Source organism: Falco rusticolus, chromosome 7 (genome assembly GCF_015220075.1).
Source record: "Falco rusticolus isolate bFalRus1 chromosome 7, bFalRus1.pri, whole genome shotgun sequence".
Taxonomy (NCBI): domain Eukaryota; kingdom Metazoa; phylum Chordata; class Aves; order Falconiformes; family Falconidae; genus Falco; species Falco rusticolus.
The window spans coordinates 45,826,826-45,854,736 of NC_051193.1; the positions used below are offsets into that span (position 1 = coordinate 45,826,826).

Here is a 27,911-nt window from a genome sequence, read left to right on the forward strand (position 1 = left end):
GTATCAACCACCAGGAAAATTATGTCCTGGACTTAAAGCAAAGTTTGATTTTCAGAAGAACAACTGGAAGCGTGTGTGTGTGTGTATAAAGAAGATGCAGACAGAAGGAAGACTGCAAATCCCCTAAAATGCAAAGGAGCTTGGTTAGGATCAAATAAATTCCCAATAATAAAAAGCATCACTTGATGTAATTAACTACTTATTTACAGCATTGACACTTTCTGTTCATGTCTGGGACTAGAAGTTGTAGTAGTACAGAATGTTATTCAATCCTGCTGGTGCAACTGGCAGCACTGGCTGGCAATTCTGGATTTCTGCATTTCTTGGGGGTACCTAAGGACCCAAGGCTGTGCCAGTGGTTGGTTAATTAAGCTCACTAAACCTCTGGAATCAGGGAGTGCTGAAGTCATTCAGAATCATTTGTAGCATGTATTCTTTGCAAGGAAAAAGCAAGACATACTTTTAAGCTTCTATAATTACTAGTCATTTATCTTGCTCTATTAAAAGTAAGGTGTAATGACAGAACTTCAGAGGAAACAAGGAAAAAATTTCAAGAATAGGTATCATAAACATGACTGCTGATGAAAAGCAGAGCAATACCATTGCTCTGCTGTTTTCTGTTTCTCAGGTTTACATCATTTTACTTTATGCACGGACAACAGTGGACTTATGTTTATCTCTTGCTCATCCTGATTAAAAAGGAATTCTTCTAAGACAAATTATTTAGGAGAAAACATCTTTTTAGCTTAGAAAAGTCAGTACGTAAAAGTAGCCGTTACTTTCCACTTCAAATGGGACAACTCTGAGCTTAGTTTTACTTAGAAAAAGAGATTTTTAAGTCAATTGGTTTTGCAGAGGCGGCAAAGTTAAGACAAAACGTTTTTACTGTCTTACATGTTGTTACTAACACTGTCCCACAAAGCTCGTTTCAGAACTTTTATCTCTAGAGCTGATGTTAGACATTCAGAAAACTCAGTTAAGTTTCACAGGTCAAGAAGTTTATGAAGGAAATTTATTCTTGACATCTACGGAGGAAAAGACTTTTTAAAAATACTGATAATAACCATGCAAAGAAATGCATTAGGTAACTTCTATACGGCCACTTCATAACTCTATGTATGTATTACAAAACTAGCTACTTCCAAAAACAGGTCTAGTAAAGCAACTGTTCTACTTCTTAGCATATTAGAATTTTCATAATCTTCAGTTGCACACTTAATACAATCTAAGCTGTACACTGTCCAAGTACACTGGCTAAAACATTTTTTTATCCTTAATTCAAGTAATTACAGTTAATAAGTGATGAACGCTCAGTGTGAAGTGATGGGAAGTTCTGCATATAAAATCTACAAGTATTCCTCACTCCATCAAGGTTTTTTTCTTAAAATGGTATCAAAATCAAAAAGGTAAGAAAGAAAGAAGATCTAGTATAAATCTATATAAATCACCTAAGTTTGTTTCTTAAATCTCAGGCAAGTTTATTAAGATAGTAGTACAAAATGGATTCTGGATAGGGTGGATGCACTTTCTATTATAAGGAAAAGTAAATGGAAACATCCTGCAGAAGAATGTTTAAATAATAATGCAGTTATACATGCAAACGATGCAAAATTATTGTCAAAGGTTAAAGTCAGCAGCCTTCATGGAGAATGCTGGCTTCTAGTCTTCTGCACTATCTGTTTATTACCGAAAGAATTATCCTTACAAAACCTCTGATCTTGCATTTTTCAGACTTCCATCTTGCTTGTATCCCTCTTTTCCAGTTTAGTCCTCTATCACCAGCTGTGGAAACGCTCTCCTCCACAACAGCGTGGTTTTATCTGTCAATAGTTCTGCATTTTTACCTGTTTATTCTCACTACTTCTGACAACATCCTCACTGCAGCTCTATTCTTTACAGATTCAGTAGGAATGAATATCGGTTATATTGCCCCTTCCTCACATAACCCACTTGCCAGCCTGCACAGAACTATCTTTAAATGCCCCCATCAGTCTTTCTCCAGCTGTCCTAGCAGACTGCAAGTGAAGTATCTCTAAAGCACTCGCATCTTCCTCTCTGCTTCTCTACAGCTGCTCAAGTCCTGCCAATACTGGTGGACAACACCTCCTCCTCTGCAGCCACTGCTGTCTGCAAGTCTCCTTCGTGCCAGTCTAAAAGTCCAACCCTCCCTGTCCTGATCCAAGCCTGTTTTCTAGTGTGCTCCATATCTTCCCACGTTCTTCTTCAGTTAGGCCTGTTAGGACATGAAGGGTTATTTTTTCAAAAGTACTAGGAGATCTTTAACTTCTGCTAGAACAGCTACTCAAGGACAAAAGAGAAGGATCATGTTTTAGTGCTTCATTTGAAGGACAGACCCACGTGAAGGCTAATTCTGAGAACACCATGAACATCCTGCTATTATCTAACACACGTGTGAAGTTCTCTCCCTTCCCCAGTACCCACCAGTTCCCTTGGTTACTGATGAAAGAGCAACCTGACAGCTGGCTTTCCAACTCCCTTCAAAAGATCACATGGCAATTTGTTGGACAACTACACCCAACTGGTCCTTATGGCACCCAGACCACTGCTACAGAGCACGTCCCATGGGGATGTGGGAGCTCAGTGGGACATTAAATGTCCTTGAACTAACATTTCACATTCAGCTTCCAGAAAGACCCAATGAGATAATCTGGCATCGTCATCACTGAGTTGAGCAGTGATAAGCAGCACAAAAAATGGTAGTGACACTGTACCAGAAAGACCCATCTACCACAGTGAAATAAATTAGTCTAGGACAATTAAGTCATGCATGAGCAGGGGGCTTGAGGCTGTGTGGAGAACAGGAGGAGGTCACGGTGGGGCAGTGGTGACAGTTATGCTGTGGGCAAGCACGAGAGGACTTGACTAAACCAACAGATTGTGTGTGAACCGTGTACGAGTCACCACTCTAAACCAAAGCATTCATCTCATGGCTTTGGTGTAGACAGGAGCCACAATGATGGGGGGCAACAAGGAGGCTTAAACAAGGTTTAAGTAGTTTACTAGAACTAGAAGTAGAAAATAAAAGAAATTAGATCACTGTAGACTGAACTACCAAGTAGGCATCAAAAACCCCTAGAAACCATTTAAAGCAAAGGCAAAATATCAGTTACAACCACACAACTGGTCCAAATAAACAGTAAAAGGCAGTATTTAGAAGAAAGAATGCTTAAAAACTCCAGTAGGTTAAGTAAAACAGTTTCTGGTGGCATGTTAATTTCCATGAAAAGTCTCCTTAATTCCAGTGGAAAATTTACTCCTGAAATTATTTGTAGCTTTTCTACATGCCGTGGGCTGAAATCTGAGTAAGAATTATTTCTACTTATCCACAAGGGATACTTGTTGATGCAGATTCAAATAGGCTACACATGTCTCTACACTCCTTTACCATTTATTATATGATGAACACTTACTCATCAAGTACAGTACTCGCCAAGAAGAAAAACAGAGGACTGAACTTTTCCTTCTCCTCACCTTAGAACAATTTTCAAGGGAAAAAAACCAAACAAAACATTTGCACCTAAATAACTTTTTTTTTTCCACTTTTTGTCAAGGGAAAATACAGAGAAAGGATAAAAAGATTTCCTTTTGTGACGGTTTCAGAGCGGCCTATATAAATGCCACCCAATTCCTGAGACAAAGGTCAACATTCACACAAATATGCAAAAAAAAATATCCAATCCACCAACATTACTGGTCATTTTTGCAGTTAAGAGAAACAGGATTTTATTCCCTAATAAGTTCATCCACATTTCAAGATATAATACGGAAAATACTTGTGCAGATACTAACAGGAACTGAAGGCTCTGAGGGTTCTGATCTAGTATTCCTTCAACAGCCATTGTTATTTCTTCAATAACCATCTTGTAAGATGTTACCTGACTTGCAGTACATACTGTTTTGTACCCAGCACATGATCACACACAGGCAACCACTTCAGGTTTTTTTCTACTACCATTTATCTGTAGTGAGCTTTTACCATAGTATTTCTCATCTTGTATTTTCATTACACCTTTCCATCTTTCAGCTCAAAACAGTTAAAAGCACTTACAAGAACAGAGGGAAGTCAAGGTCTTTGAAACTCTAGAATGTGAAATACTAGAATGTTGGCTCACAAAGAGGTTTAATTTTGGGAGGAAAAAGATTTTCTTTCTCTTTTGCTCCTCACTGAAATCTAACTCTGGAAAACCCCATGTACTGGTGATACTGGCAGATTACAAACCAGGGAGAGGCTGAATGCCTGTGATGACTTAAACTGAATCCCTTTTCCCTAGACTACATTCCTCTTCCTGTAACTTGCTTTTGAACAAAACTTCAAATATCTACAATCAACTTTAACTTTCTCTTAATGAAAGAGAGAATGCTGTATTACAATAGAGTATGAAAATTACTTCTTTGGTGATACAGCCTGAAAGGTTGTAATTTCCATCAGAGCCTCTTGTAACTCCCATTTGGCAAAGCATCTAGTGTCATAGGATGCTCTCAGAAAATTGCAGGCTTTGGGAATGTGCAAAGAATGCATAATGTGTGCCATATAATTATTAAGTACAAGTCCCTTAGGCACAGGACACAGTTAATAGCAACTTATTCAAAGATCACTCTGCACATGGGGATCATACTTTAGAAACAGGTATGTCACACTGGCAAAAGGAATACCCTTCATAGGTAGCAAGACTCAGCTAGTCAGAAGTACCAGGTCAGAGGCACTGAAGAAAAGAAATGAGGAGAGCTTGAGGGATACATCTATAGAAAATCATCCATCTCAGGAAGAAAAGGAAAGAAATCGTGCAGCAGAGACCAAAGACGGTGGCCAATTTTGAGTGGCACAAGCTGCATTTCCCCCTTTGCTCACAGTGGGTGTCTTTTCAGAAAATAGCAAACAGAAGACAGACATCTTGCTCAAGAACTGGGTCTGATTTTGAAGAGGGAAACTGCAAAGTTTATACTGAAATGTAAGTGGCCTTGATTCTGATCCATCAAAGAGGAACACATAACACTTCTAGAAATTAATCCAAGCAGCGTTTACAGCCTCCCAGAGGAATGAATTTTCCAGCTGACATTTTGTTATCATCACAGCATCAAAGATACTTACTCATGCTATGTCCGCTGATATAATGCACTGCTTATGTGATCTCATGCTCAGGGACCAGGAGTAAACTCACTTCAGACAACAAAGAATTTACAAATTAGAGAACTGGTGAAAAATATAAATTATTTCTTTTCTGGTTAAAAATTCTGACCTTTGCTGTTCATGACTAGGTGACCCAAGGTGACTCTTGATGGGCAGCCTTCAGTATGCCAGCATACAGTTTTCTAACAGGCTGATAATCATCACCTTTGCTTTCTGCATTACTTGCTCAGAATAAATAGCAACGTAAGCAGACAGCAAACTTCTTCCCGAAGTCCTCAAAGACTACACACACAGAAAAGGCATCTGAGGCAGGATACTCTACAACGAGGCCTGCATCCTCAACATAGGAATGTGCGATTCCTTTACTTGGGTAAATACAAATTACAAAATTTAAGTTGTCTTGTAAACACAGCATTTTATCTAGAAAGAGTATTAACTACTGATTCACCAGTTCCCAAAAGGATGTTCCACACATGTCTCCTTATCAAAGTAAAGATCTCTGTTTAGTCTGTGCAGTATGATGTGACAGTTCGGTATTTTATGGAACAGAAACGATCTCCCTCCCTATGTTCACTGTCCCTCAATCGCAACACACACAAGTCAAAATGCAAACATTATTAAAAGGCTTTTTACTTAGAAGAGCAGTCAGAGCTACTCTTCATCCCACACACACTATGAGTTACACAATGTTTGCCCGAGTTTAAGAAAATGGTATCAATTCTTTGGTTCATTTACACAGTGAAAGTCCCCTTCCATCATCACTTATTTCATTGTAAATAATGGGAAATGCCCTTGTTTGGGCAGCAGAGTGCCCAGGTTGTAATTTCACTGCAGCACTACACTGTTGCACATTATTAGCATGGTCCCTTTCCCACCCTCAAGACATCATGTCCCATGTGACAAGACTTCCTGATCCCTATGCTTACTCCACGGAACTTTACAAGTTGTGCTTTCATTAACTACATGCTTTTAGTAATTAAGTTCTCTAAACAGGTGGAAAACACTAAACATATTAGTAACTATAGGACTCTCTCAATGTGGTATGAACACTCACAGGGGAGGGTTTCTTCCTCATCTCAAAGGTCCGGGTAGCACCAAAGCTGAGCGAGGCAATGACGGGATTTTTTCCCAGCGATGGTTCATCATCACTGTGCCAGTCTACACTATCCTTCTCATTTCGGTAGAGGTTGCAGAGAAGAGAGTTGAAAGTGTAGCCAGTGAACTCTTCAATCCGCTCCTTTAGCATGGTCAGCAGAGGATGCCACTGTCATCAGCACAGCAGGCGTAGGGTAAATACAATGGAATCGGGACAGCAGCAAATAATGTAAGACACAAAGGCAAAACTACTAAGAAACAAAATACACTGCACTTTTAATTGCAATAAACTTGAAGTCAAATAAATGCCTCTGAAAAAATCTGACTATATTTTTAGGAAAGCTGAGGAATGGGCTTTATGTGAAATATGCATGTCACTTATTGCTCAATACTAAATCATCTCTTAAAATTATGAAGCCAACCTGCCCTGCCTTTCCCACTAATGCATCCAGCCACCCCAATTAACTGAAAGGTGAGGAAGCAGAGTAAAATCTGCTTGAACCGACCACGGATAAACATTGGGAATTCTTAACTAAGACAAAAAGTGTGCAGCTTCTCCCATGCATAGCTGGTCAAGCTAGAGGCGTTTAACACAGGAGTCTGATAACATCTGAGTTACGTGGCCACTGCTGGCAGGCACAGCGCATCCAGAAAGTTGCGATCAGTGACTAAATGACACCCTCTCAATCATCTGCAGCTGTTGACGCGGAACAAGAGACAACAGTTTGCCTAACGCTGTCACAGTATGGCCCTCTGTCCCTGCTCTTAGTACAACTTATTGAGCCCAACTCATCACCTCTTCGGGTTTGGACTTCAACATTGTAACTTCTCAGTGGTTGTAAAACCAGTGTCACAGGCCCTGGATTTCATCCTTCCCTTAGCTAACACCTTGCTGAGCCCCACAGCCCATGACAGCTCCATTACAAATCAGCCCGGTGAATCATTATTTAATGTTACAAACTTACATCATGACTTTCATCTGTCAGAGTACTTTTAAGTACTACACAAGTATATATAAAACAAAGCCGCAGCAACATAGGCCAGAATTTTTGCCCATTATATAATCAGAAACACAGATCGGGAGAGGATAAAGAACTGATTCCAAACCTCCCAGTGTATCCCTGGCAGAAGGATGAACAGACAGCAGAAATTATTTCCTAGTATCCACCACTATCCACTGAGTCTGCAGCACCTTCTTTCTAGGCTTACCTATGTTTAAAGGGTTTTTAACCTATTGGCTACCCTGCAGGAGCCTCAACATACCATCAATTAGGGGTATTTCTAGCTAAGTCACCCCTTTGATGACTAAGCATCATATCAATAATTAATTATACAGAAACAGCCGACAGCTGTGGGACATGTAGGGAAACCAGTAACACCACTCAAAAAAAGCTATAGCTTGTAATTGAGCAGCCTGACAGCACAGTGTGCGCAGGACATATACTGCAATGGCAAAGAGTCCCAACAAGAACTACTGAAAGCACTTTCCAGTGACCAACTGGGATGGATTCCTTAAATTCCTATCACAAAAGTATTTATTACTAAAAATGTTACCATATGGTGAATTTTACAGTTCAGTGGAAACTCCATTACAAACCTGCAGCAGTAGAAATAATTTTACTGAAACATTACTGTGTCACCAGCTACATCACTGCTTACAAAGAAACATTTTTCTAATACCAAAATTCATTTAGGCACGAGCACTGGATTATACCTAGCAGGCCTGCAATCACACCCAGTCTTACCAAACAAAAAAGGAGAGGCACAAAGCTAATTACTTCTACAGATCAAGTGTTCAAGGTAGATATAATTGGTTTTGTTCAAGCTGTGCCCTAAATTACATTTTACTTTGGATATTTTTGTGATATAAATCCTATTCTACAGATAAGGACTGTGCTCTTTACACCATTCACTGCTTCTTCCAAGGCTGCAGGAGCTCCCACTTACAAAGCCGAGTGAAATGTCTGAGTGTCCGTGTGCAGGCTACCCGTGTATCTGCCTATGGGCAGTTCCCAGCCAGTGGCAGGGCTGGCTCGCAGCTATGCAACATTTGCCAGCGCATCTCACTTTCTGCTGGAGTTTCTTTCTCTCAGTAAAAAGGAGAATTATTCAGGGATGAAAGACAGGATCAGCATGCATACTGAATTAGGCCTTATACCTCTTGGATGAGAGAAACAAGCCAACGGTCCAATGAGTGCTAACTCTGAACTTTATGCAAGCTGAACTGAAACTGAATTCAGGGTATATAGGCTCTATCCAACCTCTGAGCAGCAATGGCTTCCACAAGTGTCAATTCTGAACTGGATTTAAATCATTAGGGTACAGCAGAATGATTTTGCAGGGGCACTTCCGATTCCTAAAGCCATTCAGCTTGCAGAAAAAGTCCATTTAAAATAACTTTCCACAGATGGGTACCAAAAAAAAATGCCTGTGTTTCCACCACAAATTCCACAGGTTATGAAATTTTTAAACTATGGTATTTTTGAGACTACAAAATCTTCACAACTCATCTCATTAAAAACACCTTTCCACTTTTCCCAAACTGAGCTTTAGGAGGCACTCCCTTTGGCAGCAGTTCTGGGACTTGGGACACTTCTCCCTCATGCTGCCCAGCCTTCAACAGTCACAATTTAGGTTCAGAACACTGCAGCCTACTGCCATGGAAATGTCAAACAAAGCAAGACCAAGGGACAGGCCAACGGGACAACAGGCTGGAAGACAGAGAGAGCAAATGAACATGAACAAAATATCAACAAGTCACTCAGAAGGTTTTGATCCCTTCCAAAATAGCACGGGAAATTGCATAGTACAATCTGGAGTTGCTGAGCAGGCAGGTTGCGTGTATGCATTTCATAGCATGCACATAGAAACCAACAATATGCTTAAATTCTCATTTAAGCAGTACTGAATCTAAGTGTTTCTGCAAGTAACTATTTCAGTAATTGATATTACTGTATCTTTACAACAAATAACTCAGTATGACTGAGTACACCACAATCTCCCAGATAAAGATGCATAGATTAAGTAACACGTAATGATTCAGTTTTGTTCAAAGCTAGAGTGACCCAAAAGCAGGACTTCAAACTCTGCAGTGATAATTTTCTTTTGCCAATGTTTAGCAACTAAATCATGCTCCTCTCCTTCAATCCACTCATAATGCTTGTTCTATAAAGTTGTCCACACTCCACTAGAACTTGCTGCTGATCACAAATGAAATGCTGATAGATACTCTATCATAAAAACAGAGGATAGACAGAATTCTTGTCCCTCAATCTCTGCAAAGGATTTCTCTGTAGATGGTAATAAAAGAAAACTGTAAACACATACATACATTTGGGTTTGGCTGCATTGTTATCCTGGAGTATGTGTAAGGAAGTTCTCCATACCAGGAGGTAAGCCTTGGTTCCTCAAAAGAGACTCCTATAACCAGGAAAAACAGGAAAACTTTCTCAGTTGCCTTATCAAAGAGCTTGAAAATGGAAAGATGATGCAATTCTGCCAAAAAACTTAATTAAAAAGGGACTGCCTGCACACCTAAAGTTAAAAGCAGCCCCTTAAAATCCTCAACCTTACATAATGAACTCAAGTAAAGGAATGAGATTATTCAAAAGCAGGCTTGTGTCTGCAAAAGGAATTACCTTGTCAAAATCCTGGAACCACATCAATTTTCTCATCCCTATGCCAGACAGGGCAGGGACTGGACAAATTAAAGATAGCAGAATGAAACTAAAATTTTATTTCTAATTCTGGCTTTCTTTATATTCTCCTGGTTCCAGTGCCCAATACACTGGCATAAGTTGCAAGATGAATCCACTGGTAAGGATGAAGTGGCAAGGGCTGCAACATCAGTGGGACATTACAGAAGAGGAACATAGCAAGGCTGCACAAGTAATACTTTGTCAAATATGCGTGTGCTCTGAGGTGTAATACAAACATCAAGTTAAAATTACTTTCAGCTTCTTAAAAGACTACCTTGGTAGCTATTTCGCATACTTGACAGGTAACATTCTCCATTCTACAGTACCTTTATTGCAAGCCAATAAACACATTTTCCAGCCCTGTCCAGTAACTACTTCAATATATTATCTTACATCCGTTCCGGACTGAAAGGGGAACTAGCTAGAACAGCTGCCCCTTAGTGAACAAATCCAGAATAGCAGCCTCTTTATTTACTGCATACTGGAAGTAATAAGCAAAGAAAAGGGAAAAGAAACATGCTCTGCTAGGATTTTAAGTGAGAGGCAAAAAATATTCCTGGTGACAGAAACCTCAAAGAACACAGTTTTTGCAGCATCATTGGGAGACAGCATGAAGGGATGGGGCACAGGATTAATCTAAAAAAGGAGTGGGAAAAAGAACGGCAGATGACAGAGGAGACAGTAAAATTCAAAGATTTTTAAGACAAGAAATTTTCATTTGGAAAAAATCTCATTTAATTGGCAATAGGAACATGGTGATAGATGGAAAAATAAGCAGCAGTACTCTTCAAATAAGCAAGGAAAACCTGGAAGGGAATGTAAAGGAGTGGTAATGTGTAAAATGAAAACCAGTGGTAAACAATGCATAAATTTTGGTATGGAAGTAACCAGGGAATGACCTGAAAAGTTGGTCTACACACTCCTTACCCTGTCTGATGTGAGTTCGCTGACCCCAGGGTATGTCTTGGAGGAGTTGTTCAAACATCCAGTCTGCTTGTTCTGAGTCAATAAAGCCAGGAATCAAATGAATCCTAAGGAAGAAAAAGATAAAAGATGGAAGGAATATACACTTCTATATAGGCTTTGATAAAATATTTAATTTCCAGGATTTCCAAAGGGAGCTAAGAATGACTGTAATGCATCAGACCAAAAGTCGAAACCCAGCATCCTCTTTCTGACCACAGCCAAAAGCGGGTGAGAAGGAAAGAACAGAAAGCAGCTGGAGCTCCTGATGAGTCTTCCTCTCACCAAACACGTCTAATTGCTTTTCAAAACCTATAAAAATATATGACACCTACAATATACTACAAGTCCCATAATCAGCCATATACTGTGAGAAAAACGGCATCCTTCTGCTTGTTATTAACTTCACATCTGATAAACTAGAGAGCCCTGATTATGGTACTACAATCAACATAAGTAAATAATTGCCCTTTATTCACCCTCTCCATGCCACTCAGAATTTGATAGCCCTTTATCACTACTGCCATCCTATCCTCTCTTCTCCACGCACAAGAACCCTAGAGTATTTAACCCCTCCTATTTTTACATTTTCATATGTACATTTCATATTTTGACCGTACTAACAGCAGCATTCGCAAATTCCAGCCACTGTGGTGGACTACAGAATAGGAATGCTGTTCACAAGAGTTTACTCTCGCAAGTGTGAGAAGTGCTTCAAAGACATCATAATAAGATTATGCAGTAAAAGTACTAAAAGAGATGCAAAATCTGATTATTAACTTTTCAGAAATTTATATATTCCAGCAACATATTATGAAAACAAACTCCAGAAAATGACAGAATAACCTAGCTGGCTGTGTATCTTTTCTCTTTCCAGCTGGTCAAAGCTTTTACTGTTCAAATTGGTATAAAAATTTACCAAGACGAAAGCTTTGAAATAAATGCACAGAAAGTTACTATATCTGTGGCATTTTTTCACTATTAATAAAATCTAGCAAATTCAGAAGAAAAGTATTAATATTGATATTGCAACTAAGTCAGCAAGGTAAAATAAAATGCATTTTAATTAGTAGGACTCACAAAAAAAGTAGGTTTTGTTTTGAAGTGTCCGGAAGCTGAAATAATTAAGGTATAGCATGTAAGCAAAAGGGACAACCCTCAAGTTATGAAATCTGCCTGAAGTTAAATGCTTTTATAAGACTGATTTAAAACAAGTCCAATTTACAGCTAAAAGTCTTTGGTAGCTCTTAACTGTACAACATAGACATGCACTTGCTAACACAAGAATACTGATCCAAATTTCAAGTAGCAACTTACTCTGGATTGTGACACAAATGGACACAGCCCCTCTCCTTATCCCAGACAAGAACACTAGCGGCAGTATGCACTAGATGTTAAGAGGTTCATTTTTCTTCTCTTCAGTGCTGCTCAGAACTGTGTAAACCTCTGCTACCTGATACTCAAAGTATTTCCAGAAGAACTCCAGACAGAGGATGCACAGGAAGGGCACTATGCACCTGCTAGAGTCAAAACACTCTACAGAGAGCAGACTTCAGAAAGCTGAGTATCACTGCGTTGTTCTGCAATAAGAAAGAAGTTCCATCCACTTACCTAGAAACGCCAGTTGGTGCTTTGCTAAGCTCATACACACCAGGCTTGCTGAGGATGTAGAAAGAAAACAGCGATCAGATGGACAAACAAGGAATTATCTTACACTGAGCAGCATGGACTAGAATTACTGTAAACCTGGCCTAGGGCGAGTTTTCTTTAAAAAAGAAAGGAAGATTAAGAAAGGGAAGCAATACTGTTCTGGAGATAGTCAGAGTAAGGCAGCAAGGGTGTTGCAGAAGCAAATGAGTTTTTGTGTACTTCCTGCCTCTCCTTTCACCAAAGGCTCAATATTCAGTTTTAGGGCTCTGGAGAGAAGTAGACAAGGGACATTCACAGAATCCAAAGGAGACAACCACACAAGACTGTACCTTGACCACTGTGTTTGCATTTACAGGCGCACTGAATAAGTAAATTCTACCAAGATAACCAAACTGAAGCAAAATTAATTTTCAAAATCTGTAACTTCACCATTCACCACTACACCTCGACACACTTTATGCCAAAGTTATTCTGAGAACATCCCCATTTCAACACAAAGGGTAAGTGATCTACAAATACCTAGCTTCACTATGACACACACTAGCAGCTACTTTTCCAAACCTTCAAAGGAATGCTTCAATGCTGCTTGAGTTGCCAAACCAGCTATACTCCTGGATAACAGTAATTTCCAGCATAGAACAGGAACTGTTCTAGGAAAACGTACGTTGCTAACCAAGGAAGACATATTTGAAATTCTGTTCATCCAGAATGTCCAATTGTTTGTTCTTCCTGGCTTATACAGCTACACCAAAGCTATAAAAAATAGTTAACACAGACTTGAACTTTCCTGATTAGAAATTCAGGATGAAAGGCCTGAAAGTCTGTATTTTCCAATACTCATTTCTTCCAAAAGCATGGCAGTTTTAAGCGGAGAAGGAACTCTTTTAGAGCAGATTCCCACTGACCAACAAGACAGAAAACCCACACAAAAGACAGTTAAGTCAGCAATATACTCACTCTATCACACCTGCTTCAGGAACTTTGCGCTCCACCTGAAAGGTAACAAGATGATACATCATTAATATTAAACACTTATGTACCTGACATGCTCTAGTCAAACAGAACTAACTGCCATCTCTAGTGTCTCTATATAGCTGCATATTGATATATCAGTGAGAAAAACATACTTCTGGACAACTGGGTAAGCAGTAACAACCCATCCACTCTCTCCATGCTTCAGAAACACTCAGAGCTACCACTTCAGGTGTTTTTTAACAATCAACTGCCCCCTAAAGGGCATTCATTCCTAAATTAATTGGGTTATAACAATACTTGTTACTTATCAACTGCAACCAAAAAAATTCTTCTCCTTACATTTGGAGACATTACATTGTTAAAACAAACAAACAAAAAAAAAACAAACCAAAAACAAAACCAAAAAAACCTCCAAGCACAGTAGTTTAATCCAGCCTAGATTATCATTCTGGTGGCCTCAGGGATTTATCCTTCTCCGAGCTCAGTGGAGTGCTGAAAAGCAAGGAGGTACTGAGTTGAGCTAGCAAGAGGATCAAAATATAGTACTATATAGCTACCAGGGCTCTGCCACAGAGAAAAGAGAATCTCCTCAGACCATCTCCAATCCTTCCAAGCCAAAAAGACAACTTTTCAAACACTTACAAGTTAGAAATAAGTGTTCAAGACTTCTTTTTTTTTCCAAGCAAGGAACCGCCCTCCCATTGCACAGAGCACAATATTCTTCATTGTCTGACAAGACAAAGTCTATAATACAAATCCCATACTCTTCCTCTGTAACAAATAAAACAGCTATCCCAACTGTGGGAAAAAAACAGAGCTGAAATCATGCTTAGGACATTGCATCATTCTGAGTATCTAAGAGAGCATACTATTTTGGCTTTCTGAATAAAAGTAGTTATGAACAGGTACATAACCAATACTCAGAATCTGAAGCTAAGCAAAGGGACTGTAACTCTTTCTGTTTGCCATATATGCAAGACAGTTGCAAACTCTGCTTGGTAAAAGCCCAAAGTTCAGCTCAGCTGAGTTTTTAATTTGTTTTTAAACTTGAGACTATAATCTCAAAGTCTGATAATTTTCATCATCTGAAATTTAATAAAAATGAGATTCTGCTAGTTAGCCTGCAATTTTTACCTCTGATGGCTTTTCAAAAACAAATTGCTTTTGAGTGTGAGGCTGATCTTTCCCCATCCATGCCGGTCCAGTGTCTGCGGGGGCAAGATTGCTGGCCACAGATGCCTTAAGTGCTAAAGCAAAGAGAGAAAAAAAAAAAAAAAAAAAAAAAAGAATCGCATGAAATAAATTCCACCATACAAAAAATACAGTTTGGAAGAACTCATGGAATCATTCTTTGAAGTATTCTCCTCTGCTTGGCAGAGACTCCAGGGAAGAGTTAAAATTGCACAGAAACTGGATTTTTTAAAAATATGTATTTATTATTCATAGACAACTGAAAACATCCTGTTATCAGAAAGGATGACATCTAGAACTTTCAATTCTACCACAAACACCTATCAGATGCCAACAGAAATTCTTCCAAACAACTAAACTATTTCCCTCTGCAGGTTGTTGGTTTTTTTTTTTACATAGAGAAAACCTCTTCTATTTCTCCGAAAAAAACACTTCTATTAAAACAAGGGGGAAAGCATGGAAGAGCAACCCAGGCATACCACTTCATGTGTTTAATTTGCACATGCAAACAGGCTTAGAAACAGGCCTGAAACAGAAAGGAATTAAGTCTTTACCTGTATAATTCAAAAGATGTTAAAAACATCCCTTTAGGAATAGGTGGAACGAAACGCACCTGTGACAGAAAACTTACAGGCTACATGCACAAGTCAAAATAACTGGATCATTTCATTCAGGAATTAAAAAAAAAAAAAATCAGCTTGCCTAGGATGCTCAGTCTGGAGAGAAATGGGAGCCTTACCGAGTATAGCAATCAGGCAAGCGAAACACAGGTGTTCTGACCATGTTCATAAACCAAACTGGTCCTTCTTGCAGGGTGGGAACCGCACACGGTGCCCTCCTGCCCTGCACTCTTTGCTTCAGGCGTTTGGTACAAAACAGGGATGTAAACTCCTGCCCTTTCAACTAGTGCTCTCTATTTTGCAATGATTTCAGTATAAAAAGATAAAAGAAGCCACACAATAGGCTTTACTCATAAAAGCAACTAATAGTTACTTCAGAAGTTAGCTCTGCCAAATTCTATCCATCACATTCAAGCTGCCCAGAGGTGGGAAGGGTACCTTGCTTCGGCATGCCCGCTACAAGTAACGCAGCTGTACACGTACGCTGCTGACCCGGCACCGTGTCCAAAACGGCTACAACACACCTGTGACTTGCGTAAAAGTTTTATTTTAAAAAGCGAGTTCGAACACCCGAGCTCCCCTTGCCTGGACACAGCGGGCCACCGCTGGTCACCGTGTCACACGGCGGGGCCGAGGCGGCGGGGCCTGGCAGCCCCGCCGCCCCCGGCCCCCGCGCCGCGCCAGCAGCCACCCTTCTCGCCGCAGTTCCCCGCGCACCGTCCGTGAGGGCGGCGAGGCCCCGGCCGCCTCAGCGCTCCCCTCCGCGGCCGGGCTCGCTCCGGCGCCGCACACCGCGGACGCGGCCGGGTTCGGGGCTCGCCCACGCCGGCCCCTCCGCAACGCCGCGGCCCGCAGAGAAGGGCCTTACCTGTGGGCCGCCCCGCCGGGGCGCCGGCCCAGCCGCCCTGCACACGGGCCCGCTGCCGCCTCCCCGCCATGCCACCGCCCCAGCGCCGGCCCGCCGCGCCGCAGGTTCCGCTTCCGCCCGCCGGGCTGGGCCTGCGCTGCCACCGCCGGTGCGCGCCTCCAGCGGCGGCACGGAGGGGCAGGGCGCTACCGGCCCGCGGGGGCAGCGGGAAGGGAAGGTCAGTGCGCGGGTCCGCTCGCCAGGAGGCCCTGAGCCACTGTGTCAGTTACGCGTACATTTCCCCCTGCGCGGGAAGCGGCGGTGCGGATGGGCAAAGTTACCGGCCATGAGGGAAACCAGAACCAGCGCCCGCCGCGGCGCCCGGCCCCAGCACGGAGCCTTGGCGGCAGCTCCCCCCCGCCCGCGGCCGGTGCTCACAGGCGCTGCTGCCCCCCGCAGCCCGGCGCCGCCCCGGGCACCCGGCACCTGCACCGGGGAGGCGAACGGAGCGGGCACGCTACTCATCCCCTGCCCCGAAGGGAGTGAAAACTGACCCCGCTCGCGGATGATCCTGCATCCGTGATCGGAGCAGGAGCTGTGAAGCGGCGGCAGAAGTAGCCCGAGGCACCCCGCCCCTCCCCTAGCACACGCCCGGGATGGGTCCGAGTACCTCGGCAGCCGGTGAGTACACATGGCCTCAGCTGCAGCGCGGGCAGGCGGTCAAAGCCAAAGTCAAGGCACTTCAGGTGAAACAGCGACTCCCTGCTGCAGTCTGGAAACACAAGACCCCGAGGCAGCACCAGAGGGACCACAGCCGAACCCCTGCCGCGGCGGCACTGGGTACCACACCATCCCCGCAGGCATCGCCTCCCCAGCACCTTCAGCAGCTAGAAAATCGTTATTTGGAAATAACTGTTTCTTATTAATAGCTTAATAGTTCTTCTAATGAAGTTTATTATGTGTTCCAGTGATTTTAAAATATCAGCACCGTAAAAATAGGTAACAGCCAGGAAAACAGATTAATAAAAGCTTTGGTTTGGGCACATAAAAGTACAGTAATTATCACTGCATTATCATAAACGATAAAGGACAAGCAGACATCTAAATGTACAGGCAAATATTTTTCAGGGAAAAAACAACACAATACAGAGTCAGAGTAGATTCTATTTTATTTGTTTTACAAAGTCAAAACCATACAGATTTAGTCCAATGCTTCCACATCAGATCCAGAGAGCAAACCAAGTCTTGTGCTCTTACAGAACTAATACCACTGACTTCACCATCCCTGTTCCAAAAAATTAAGAAAACTATGGGATAGGATCTGCGTCTCAGATTTGATCAGCACCATTGCATCGGTATTCAGGTTTTTTCAATGTACAGAAATGTTAGCCCCAAAATCATACCTCAGCACAACATACTTTACTTCAAAATCAGAGCTTGAAATTATTCTTTGAAGGACAGAATACAACCTCCACTCCTCAGTCTCAGGAAGTCACCACGGAAAACTGTGGTAGCTGCTTGCAGTTTGATTTGCCATGTAAATTTCAGTATATTTTATGTTTGTAAGAAGGATTATTAGAGACTTTAAAGAGTAGGTAAATACAAACAACAGCAGTGCAGATTTCTCATATACTCTGATCCCTGCCTCCTGGAGCTGAAGAACTTCAGCCTCACTGGAGCACTCAGTTTTGGAATAGAACCATGAAACAAATGAGCTAATTTAAACACCATTAAGAGTGTTCTACATTTAAAGAAGTTTACTCATTCTCATTTTGAAAGCTGTCTCAAATATTCAGGATTCACATTTCAAAGGGCCTCACCAAAAAGACAGACTGATACATACTTCAAAAATAATTTAACTGTCATTGCTAACAAGGAGAGTAACTAATTTCAAGCTCTGCGTTTAAAGTACCCATAATCTTTTACATAGCAGCTAGCATGTAATACAAAGCTTTTGACATTTATCTACATTGTGTTATCACCACCTATTACAAAGAGCAGGCACTGAACTTTTAAAAATGTTATTACAAATCGTAAAGATTACATATTACTGAAAAGTTAGAATCCATGTTCAAGAACCAAGAATTTAAATACTTTTTGAAATGTTATTTTATGTATATATTTATAGATGAGCTATTACACTTATTTGGGGTTTTGGCCCATTTCCCTCAAGTTCATAACAAAAATCACCCTGGACCATGTAAGCAGACAAATGCTCACAAGCTGGCTGACAATGCAGAATCCCTGCAACTACCCAAAACCTGAGCTGGGAAAAAAATTACACTGTCAGTAGTGCTAGGTTACCTTTTTAAATAAACTCTCCCTTCCCACTCCTGCCCACCTGTCCAGAAATATGCGAAAACTACTACTTTTCTGCCCTTCACCCACGTGCACAATACATAGATGTGATGGACGCTATATGACCAAGTGGTTCCTCAACAGCACAATGTCTGATCAAGTCCATGTAAGTATTTCTTAAAGCACAGTGCAATTTTAGTCCAAAGCACGTCCCCCTTCATAAATCTATAAACAAATAAAGCCTATTTTAAAGTCAATATTAAGAAGTCAACAGTCCCGTTTCACCTGTATCCTCAAAACAGGACTGTTTCACTTGTTAGAAAGTACACCTACGATTGAAGATGTTCAAAACATTAGGTCTACTTGGTGCTGCACCATGGGTATGGAACCTGCAGCAGTCTCAGGCTTCTGAGATCGTTACCTCCAACTTACTTCTCCTTCATTTTTTTCAAGTAACGAGCCCGTATTTGTTTGTTTGTTTTCATGAGTAAATTAATGACAGCAGGCGTAGGTAGAAGAGAGAAGATCCATCCCTAAATAAAAAAAAAAAAGGGAAGTCTTAGCTTTTTATAGCCTGTACTAAGTGAAATCTAACAGTTATCAGCACACACAAATATTACCAAGTTATAATTAGAAGAACAAAAATAATTAATATGCAAAATTATTCTTTACTCTTCTTCCATAATAAATGCAAAGGACATTCCAGATTCTTGTTTTCCAAGGCGACTTACCATGAGTGCATGGGGTAGGCACCCGTTGGTCCGCGACTGCAGGCCTACCGTGCCTAAGGCAGCTCTGACATATGTTTCAGGACTGGGCTTACTGAAGGTCGGCTTGCGGATTTTGGACATTTTCGTTGCCACATAATATGGTAGAACACTCTGCATGTAGGAAAGATCATGTTAAGCAGAGAATGCTTTCAGATTAACTTACATACCCATCAAGGAACTAATATAATTGGAAATTAGATAACCTGTATATTGAATTCTAGCTTAAGCTAAGCCTTCTTTCCAGTTCTAAGATCACAATGTACAATATCTAAAACATGTTTAATCTGGTATCTTGCGGGACATGTTTAGAAGGATACGTTCAGTGTTCCACTGACAGTCAGCATCAGCAGCTGAGGCCCTACAAGTATATGGTTGAAAAGCTTTTCTTACAATTTGCCTTGTAAGTACAAAATTTCATTCCAGTTATTTAACAGAAAATGCTATAGTGTCTCTTCTCTGTAGTAACCCCCCAACGTTTGCTTGGGAGGGAGGTGCAGAACCCAAGACAGGGATTTTATGCTTAAGTAACAGCTCCACACTTTGGCACCTCTACAAAGGGAAACATGGAGGTGGGAAGAAGAAGGAGAAAAGGGAACACCAGGAGGCTTGGAACATTGAGCTTGTACTGCACTGGAGGGCTCAGAGGATGGAGGAGATACCGGTACCACAGTGGAAGACCTCAAGCACAGAAAGAAGGATCAAGAAACACAGCACAGTTAATGAGCTTTTATAGCAATGTTTGGAAGAAACAGAAAAAGGTGACAGGGGGTCACAGAACTACCTGGCCCTGACATAATGGAAAATCAAGAGGAAGCAGCATGTGTATACTGCTGACGGGGGGACACTGGTACCACAACAGCATGTCAGTGGTGAGGCAAGATAGACCTGGGGGATCCAAAATCACATTCCACCTATCCCTAGCTCATGCTGCTGGCAAAGGGAAGGGAAATGCATGTATACTCTTGCACTAGGAAGCAACCCTCTCGCCTCATAGTCATGATTTTGGCATTGCTTTTAACTTGTCCTCAATCTAGACCTCTAAAAAGGTCATCAAAAAAGCCCTGGTCTATAGCCACTTAATCAGATATTAAACATACCAGACCTCACAAGCTCAGAAAAGTTGGAACCTTACCAACACTTTGACAAGGACCTCCTAAGACTATCTGTGGCTGCACTAGTGATTCAATACAGTCACTACTGCCCATCACAGCAGTGAGCACTACAGTTCACATACCTTTACAGCAGATATCTGAGAAGTGTGCATCCACTTCTGCTACAGTCATGGATCTCAAAATGAGAATACCATCTTGAAACTGCGTAATATTTGGGCAAGTTGCAGTTTGGAAACCCCTGCTTCCCTACGTTAGTGTCTTAAAGAACAATGACCACAGGTTTGACCTCAGAAACATTTACTATCACACTCTCGGAAGCATAGCACAGGGGGGAAATGACCACTTGAATTCTCACTGACTATTCATCCATGCCATAGTGTGCACGCTTCAACAGGAATTTGACCACCACAAACAGGATTGGTATGTCTGCTCATTCCTTCACCCTAGAACATTAAAGCTGTGCACTTCTCTATATATAGGACTTTCAATAATATACCATGAGTCTACTTTAAAATGGAGAGGAAAAACATGGAGACTTGCACTTCAGAAGTCTAAGCAGTTACTGTTACCTTTGAAGTTGTCAAAAAGTTACAAATGCTTGGATAAGAAAACCACTCATTCTGTTACCATAACAGCATAGGCACCTAGTTTCAGCTCCAGAACATGAGCCTCATCCATTCTTCAGATTACATTTCTAAACAGAATCTCCAGTTTGGTGTTTTTTAAAAAAGAAAGCAATTCTAAGCTTAAAATTTGGTGGTGAATAAGATATGCAACATCCCCACACAGAGTGGCATGATAGTTATAGTCGTGATTTACTTTCTGTCTTCCTCTGTTAAAAACAGACTTCGTAAGTGAACTGCACTACCCAGTTAAGCCACTGGATAGCATGAAGGGGCAAACAATTGTGCCACAGACTTCAAGTCACGTAGAACAGGATTACACTCTAACATTTTTTTTTTCCTCCCCAATGTGCTGCAAAAAACAGACAGGTATTTAATTTCAGAGGCATTAGATTTACCATCTTCCTATTTTAACAATTATGAAGAGACCTGTTGAATCCATTAGTTTCCCCCCCTTCTTCCTTCCCAGTTTAGCATTTTGCATTCAAACAGATACAACCCACACTACCTGGGGAAGTAACTGCATAGAAAATTCCTTTTCTTTATGCAGGGAAAGCCTAGCGTGCTCTCCAGTTTCAAGACGAGCCTTAGAAGTAGCTTATGTCAATACAATGTCTCTTGCTTGCTTAAAACATTTTCTGCTGCTTATAGCTCTGATGCTTATTAAAATTGGCTGGCACTCAGAACTGGGGTCTTGAATGTTGTATGAATGGAAGAAGTCAAGATCTCTAGTCCTAAACAGAAGCCTCTACTAATTATGCTACAGTCACATAAAAATAAGCCCCAAAAAGACAGAATAGCTTGTTTACAGAATTTTATCACCTATTTTACCTTACTTTTTAATAAGACCAGAACTCTTGGGTGTCGCTAAAGAAGTTTCTTTCCGTATCTTTGTGGGCAAAAGGAGGGTGGGGGACAAAGAGGAAATGGAGGAACTGCAACAACCAAAGCTGACCTGTACAGAAAGCTAAAAAGCTTTGGAGGAAGGAAGACAATGTCATTAGCCATTAGTTTGGTGACAGCACACTTTGCTGAATACCTGGACAGAGAGCTGGGCTTGTCCAGTGTGGTGAGAAGGAGGCTGGTGGTGACTCAATACCAGCCCAACATTTCAAGGGCAGTTGTGAAGATGATAGCCAAACTCTTCCTGGTAGTGCCACGCAGAATAACAAGAGGCAAAACTGTCAATTTTGGCTGTGGAGTGCCAGACTGGACACTAGGGAGCAAGCCTTTTGTTAGGGGAGCAGTACAACACTCAAACCAGACTGTCCAGAGAGGCCGTGGCACCCCTGCCCTTGAAGGTTTTCAAGATTTGCTTGGATAAAGCCATGACTAGCCCATGACCTAGTGTGAGCAGCAGTCACACTAACTCCCAGGCAATCCCACTGCTAGGAGAGTAGGAGGTTAAGACTAGAAAACTTTCTAGAAATCCCTTTAGATGAACACTTCCTTGGTTTTGTGATCTGTTATTTTATATAGTGGATACGGCAGAAGAAAACAGGTAGTGAAATGTTTTGACTGCTACACTTTTGCTACACATAGTAATGAAGTATAGAGGGAAAATGCCAATAACTGAAGTTTACAAAAACTGAGTAAAAGGGGTAAAGAACCAAGCAATATTTTTAGACGTATTCAAAAAGCAAAAGTTTCAGAAGAGTCTGCAGAAACCTTTCAGGGAGAGATTTTTTCCAGTAGTGTCTTGAGGGGAGTCCTTACCTTCCTCATTCCTTTTCTTTCTGCCTATCTCTTTCTCTTCATGTAAACATACAGAATTTTCACTTACGCTATTACTGTGCTGCTTCCGTAAAATTAAGTAGGCCTGTCAGCCAAAAAGAGTGTATTTTTCATCTAAAGATGGCTACACTGCAATAAAAGCACTATATACTATCAAAACAGCTTCCACAGAGACAACAATCCACTTGAGCAAAACAGATATACTTTAGGCTCCTCAGAAACTGGCAAAATCCCCCCTGCGCTTTGTTTCTGCTTTTCATACAATGGTACTCTGCAGGTATGGGCATGGTGAAAGTTAAATCTTAAATGGTGATCTAAGCTGAAAGTGCGAGTCTGGAATTAAAAGCACTACACTTCTGAAGGTCGCAGATATGAACTTCAAAGAATCTAAGGGAGGTGCAGTCTTCCTCAAGGCTTGAGGGAGGTAGGTCAGCTAGTCTTCACAGGAAGGTACTTGTAATATTCATTAGTGGTTTATAGTGACTTAAGATGGAACAAGACGACAAGGACATGGACTGCAATAAAATTAGCATAACAAATTGAAGCTGTGACAGCTATTGGTCATCAGGTCCACATAACTCAGAATGGCAATTCACTGTCTACATTTAGGGGCAAAAAAGCAGTGCTGTCAGGAATTCAGCACTCTTAGCCAACACGGGAGGTACAAAAAGACAGCTTACCACAACCTGTGAAGTTTTGTATGGGAAAACGTAACTGTTGATACAGAAAGCCAGATTTAATTCTTCATTTGTTTATGTTAAAAATGTAAGACACAGAAAACTTTTTTCCTATCTTTTCCATACCCAAATGCTAGAAATTCTCTCCCATACTATGTATATTCACACTGTGTTTAATGCCTTCAGCCAAGCATGAGTTACTGAATTATTTACCTTTCGGTCTCAATAGGTACTCCATAGTCTTAACTGAACAGTACCTGCTCCTTCTTTGTTCGTCTCTTAAACTGGCAGAATACTATCTAAACAAAATTTGGGGAGGAGGAAACAAATGCACATAAGACCAACACATCTCAAAGATGTAACACTTATCTCTCCTGCAAGCACCTGTCTCTAAATACTCTCAACACTGAGGTAACCATCAGCAGCTCTACCTGAGAAAACACAACAAAACAGAGAAAGAGCTTAGACATCGTACTGCAACACGCAAAAAGAAAATCACACCCAGCTCTACTGCCAGTGAAGCAGCCTGTGCCTCGCAGTTTGTAGGTTGGCTTAAGCAGGGAAGAAATCCTACCAGAAGACTTCATATTATTGATGTAGACAAGAGAAATAGTCTTACCGGTTTCTTTAGTCTCATTTGGAGACTGTGACCACAGACTACAAGAGGGCCATGCTGCATGTAGATGAAACTGATCAGAAAAACAGCTGTCTGATAATGAAGCTAAATCTGCAATACAATCTGAAACACACTAAGGAGACAGAAGCAATACAGAAGAGTGAAAGTGAAAAGAAAGCTGTAAGGAACTTGGCAGTATGGTAAAAATTGACCCGTTGCAGGACCATTTGAGGCTGAAGCCAGGGAAAGACTTGGAAAGCCCTGTGAGAAGAGAAAGTGACAAGGAGACATAAAACACTAAACACTGCTGCAGCTTCAACCACTTCAAGAACTGAGAACACACACAAACCACCCTGTACACTGAACCTGTTGCACTTGCTCAGAGTGCTCCCTTTTCATGCATCCTGCATTGCTGCCGTTGGTTTAGCTGACATACACCCCAGGGTGCGAGGGCACAGCATCAAGCACTCTGAGGAGAAAGCATGCTTTGGGAGCACTACAGCAAGTTAGAATCTGTTACCAGTGTAAAACTAACATCATCTAGTCTATCCTCAAGGTCTACAGCAGCAGTTAGCATGCTTTCACGAACCACCTTTGCTAGGTTTCTCTCCACTGCCAAGAGAGCCCAAAATAAACAACATCCCTTAAGATGTTTAGTATAAGGTTTAAATCTAGGTTTAAACGAGGTTCCCATTAAAGGGTCAATGACTACATGGGAATAGCTCGCACAGCAATTGCCTCTTTTTCTTAGCACAATCCTCTCTCAGGAACTGGGACAGGACATCGTAACAAACATCTGGGACTAAACATCTGGACACAAAACTGCAGGACATTTCCTGGTGATAAGTTCTTGTTTTTTAAGTATGCTTAAAGAGGTAAAAAAAAATGTAGCACATCAAAAAGGTAACATAGTCTTAAGTTGTTAAGAACTTCTCTATGGTTTTAGCCATTAACAAAAGTTGTGCTCTCATGTTTAGTGATTACACAAATAAGGCAGGCAACTTTGTGCCATGCTCCTCATAGGGCGCTTGGAGTTCAGGTGGTTTTGAGAACCACCATACAGAACAGGGGAATGCCAGGTGTGGACATAGGCTAATCCTGTTTGGAAGAAGGTCCCTAAGTGAATTTAAAAAAAATAAACCACTGCCTTCACAGTACAGATAGGATCTTACACCACCTTTATCAAACCAATTATGGCTCTGGAGAGTTAGCAGGTACAACAAGAAGTGAAAAATTCAGTGTTTGTAGCTTGAAGTTCCAGCTTTGGCCATGTTTTGGAAGCAAACACTAAAAGTATGTGAGAAGTGATATTAAAGCAAAATCCAATAAAGCTGTGAGAGATTGGCTTGGTTTGCTTTTATGTCCCATCAAAAAAATAACTGAAATCATGGAATGTAAACAAATGAGGGGAAAAAAAAGTCAAGACTCATTAGTAATGTGGAAGCCTGGTACTAAGAAAATTAAATCAGGCCATTACATACAAAGGGTCTTTGGGGCTTTTGTTTGTTCTTGCTACTGTGCTTACACTAGCAGTTGATTCAGTGACACTGCAGGGACTGCAACTATTCTAGTCTTTTGAGCAGTTACCCATTGAATGTCTAACAAATGCCCTCCAAAAAAAGTGCATTTCCGTAGATGACGTTGTATAAAGATGTATTCTACTGAGTTGCACACGACTTTACAGAACATTTTATACTTAAATGTTTAATTACCACCGTCAGCTAAAAGACCCAAAACCACCCACAAAACCAAACTATGTTTTTGTTGCTTCAAGACACACTGTTTCAGAGTAACTTAAGAAAGCTGCTAATGGGATCAAAGGAAATCCTTATCCTTAATCTGTGTCACATATTCATGAATAGAGAATATGCTGATTCCCTTTTGTTACCAAGACACCAATGTTGCTGTGGTAACCACAGTTACATGAAACAAACTCTACTCACCTGCACAATGATGCCCTTGCTCTTATATTCTGCATGGAGGCCTTGGGAGAAGTAATCCACAAAAGCCTAGAGAGAAAAGAAGGGAAACGCACAGCATGCCACACATTAAAATGGAAACTATAGTTTGCAGGGTTTTGTAAGCATATTGGAATTACTATTTAAAGTTCCTATTTGCAAAGTGAAAAACCTTAGGTTTTCGAAGAAACTTTGCATATTAGAGCAACACCATCTGAATAGAAACCCTATGCTTACAAAGTATTTTTACAGAAGTGAGGCTCAATCTAAACAAATAAAATCCTTTTGCATTTAGAAGGAATAGGAACTAGATTGGTTACACAAAGCCTAGTTAATAAAGGAAGTAGTGAACATACAAAGTCTTATTTTATCTCCTTAGATGTTGGTTTGGGTTTTTTGGTTTGGTTTAGGGTTTTTTTAAGGAGTGATTTAAGTAGGGTTTCTCTTGTGTGTGGTTTTTAAAACACACTGCTTAAATACTTTTGTCTTCTGCCTTTACACTTTTGAGAAGTGCTACCCTATGGTGATACTTCTTCCTATTCCTAAAGTCCACCTCCACAGATTCTGTTCCAAACTTCTTGAAGTTTTAGAAATTGCAAGACTAAGTTTAAAGAAAGAAGCGAAAGGGCTTAAAAGGTGGATGCTAGTATCTGCCTTCAAGATGCCCTCACATCTGATACAGCTGCCTCCACGACCATGCCAAGGAAGTGTTGTCCTAATAACCCAAGGCTACTCAGCAGTTCAAACCAGCATAGATTCCCCTTCCCCGAGCTCTTCTAAACCACCTTTCCACTCTTCCCTCCTGCAGTTCAGTGAGACAAAATATCAGGTTCTGCTATGGTTTCTTGTTTTAGTGAAACAGTACAGCTATGTAGGATGAATGGAGTACCTTCAGCTGAAGGAATTAAAACTCTTATCCATGCTTGAAGCTAAAATGAATACTAAATTAATTCAAGTATTTACGAAGCATTGCTTCTGACCAGTTTCAAAACAAACAGCAAAGCTGTAGTATTGCACCTGCAATACAGTCTTCCTTTGGTCACCATGTCACCAGTGGATTCACACAAGTCCTAACTGAAAGTAGCACTTCAAGTTTACAGTGCCCATTGTTTTTCCTACCAAGGTCATCCCACTGAACTCAGTCTATACAAGAAGCAACAGAAACACTCCCACACTGCTGGGCTATTTCTCTACATACACAAGATAGGAAAGGAAAAATGAGATTTTGCTGCATAGCAGATAGGTCTTTTTATTCTTCAAATTGCATGTACAAGGTAGGAGGCTCATTTAAAAAAAAAAAAAATCTTCTGTCCAGCTGTTCTTTCCTTTCCCCTTTCCCCCAAGCATAAGTTCTTAATGAAATTCAGTACTCAACATGAACAAGACTCTGAAAGTCTGGTCTAGCAGAAATGATTCAAGTGAGCTAGCCATCTTATTGCAACAATAAGGCACTTGCATAGACATGCAAGTAGTTCAGTATAGTCCCTGAACACATTTGCCAGATGCATGTGTGATAACTGCACAGAGTATATCATAATCTATTGAAAATAAATAAAAAACCTATATTGTGTTAATCAAAGTGCTGTGATCATTCAAATCTCTAAATATTTCTACATGACAAGAGTCCCAAAATCAGTTACTGCTCCAAATACGGAGAAACAGTATAAAGACTGTCATCCCTACCAGTTGCAAAAGGGTTGCAATAAAGAGAATGTTCATTTTATATGAGAAGAAAAAGCAACTTCCAGTATCCAAGTAAGCTTTAGAGGTTTTCTTCTTGCAGAACTGTATTTCAAGACAAGTTGGGTTTTCTATCTTCAGATGCTCATGCTCCCCAACAATCTTTAACTTAAAACCATCTTAAGAACACTAAGTAAACATCTTCTGAATAAGCAGATAAGCATTGCATGCAAGAAAATTTATTTTCCTTGTATA

At 40.9% G+C, this 27,911-nt stretch overlaps 2 protein-coding genes across 6 annotated transcripts in view; both read right to left on the reverse strand.

Moving 5' to 3' along the window:
- Positions 1 to 16,292, reverse strand: part of ALKBH3 (alkB homolog 3, alpha-ketoglutarate dependent dioxygenase) — a 24,738-nt gene extending 8,446 nt beyond the window's left edge. For 3 of the 4 annotated variants that reach the window (XR_005105296.1, XM_037394463.1, XM_037394462.1), the window contains exons 1-7: positions 16,210 to 16,292; positions 14,665 to 14,777; positions 13,513 to 13,547; positions 12,517 to 12,564; positions 10,870 to 10,973; positions 9,576 to 9,664; positions 6,204 to 6,413 (exon numbers count right to left, since the gene is read on the reverse strand). Coding sequence is in view for 3 of the 4 variants with exons in the window: in XM_037394463.1 (XP_037250360.1) it covers positions 6,204 to 6,413; positions 9,576 to 9,664; positions 10,870 to 10,973; positions 12,517 to 12,564; positions 13,513 to 13,547; positions 14,665 to 14,777; positions 16,210 to 16,279 (669 nt within the window). In the remaining variant the exon portion in view is untranslated. The remainder of the gene's footprint in view (positions 1 to 6,203; positions 6,414 to 9,575; positions 9,665 to 10,869; positions 10,974 to 12,516; positions 12,565 to 13,512; positions 13,548 to 14,664; positions 14,778 to 16,209) is intronic. The other variant, XM_037394464.1, reaches the window with a different exon arrangement.
- Positions 16,293 to 17,339: 1,047 nt separating this feature from the next.
- The window catches only part of HSD17B12 (hydroxysteroid 17-beta dehydrogenase 12), an 89,558-nt gene continuing 78,986 nt past the window's right edge, over positions 17,340 to 27,911 (reverse strand). For both annotated transcript variants that reach the window (XM_037394242.1, XM_037394243.1), the window contains exons 9-11: positions 25,962 to 26,027; positions 19,218 to 19,367; positions 17,340 to 19,019 (exon numbers count right to left, since the gene is read on the reverse strand). In XM_037394242.1, the coding sequence (XP_037250139.1) occupies positions 18,915 to 19,019; positions 19,218 to 19,367; positions 25,962 to 26,027 (321 nt within the window). In that variant the 3' untranslated portion in view covers positions 17,340 to 18,914. The remainder of the gene's footprint in view (positions 19,020 to 19,217; positions 19,368 to 25,961; positions 26,028 to 27,911) is intronic.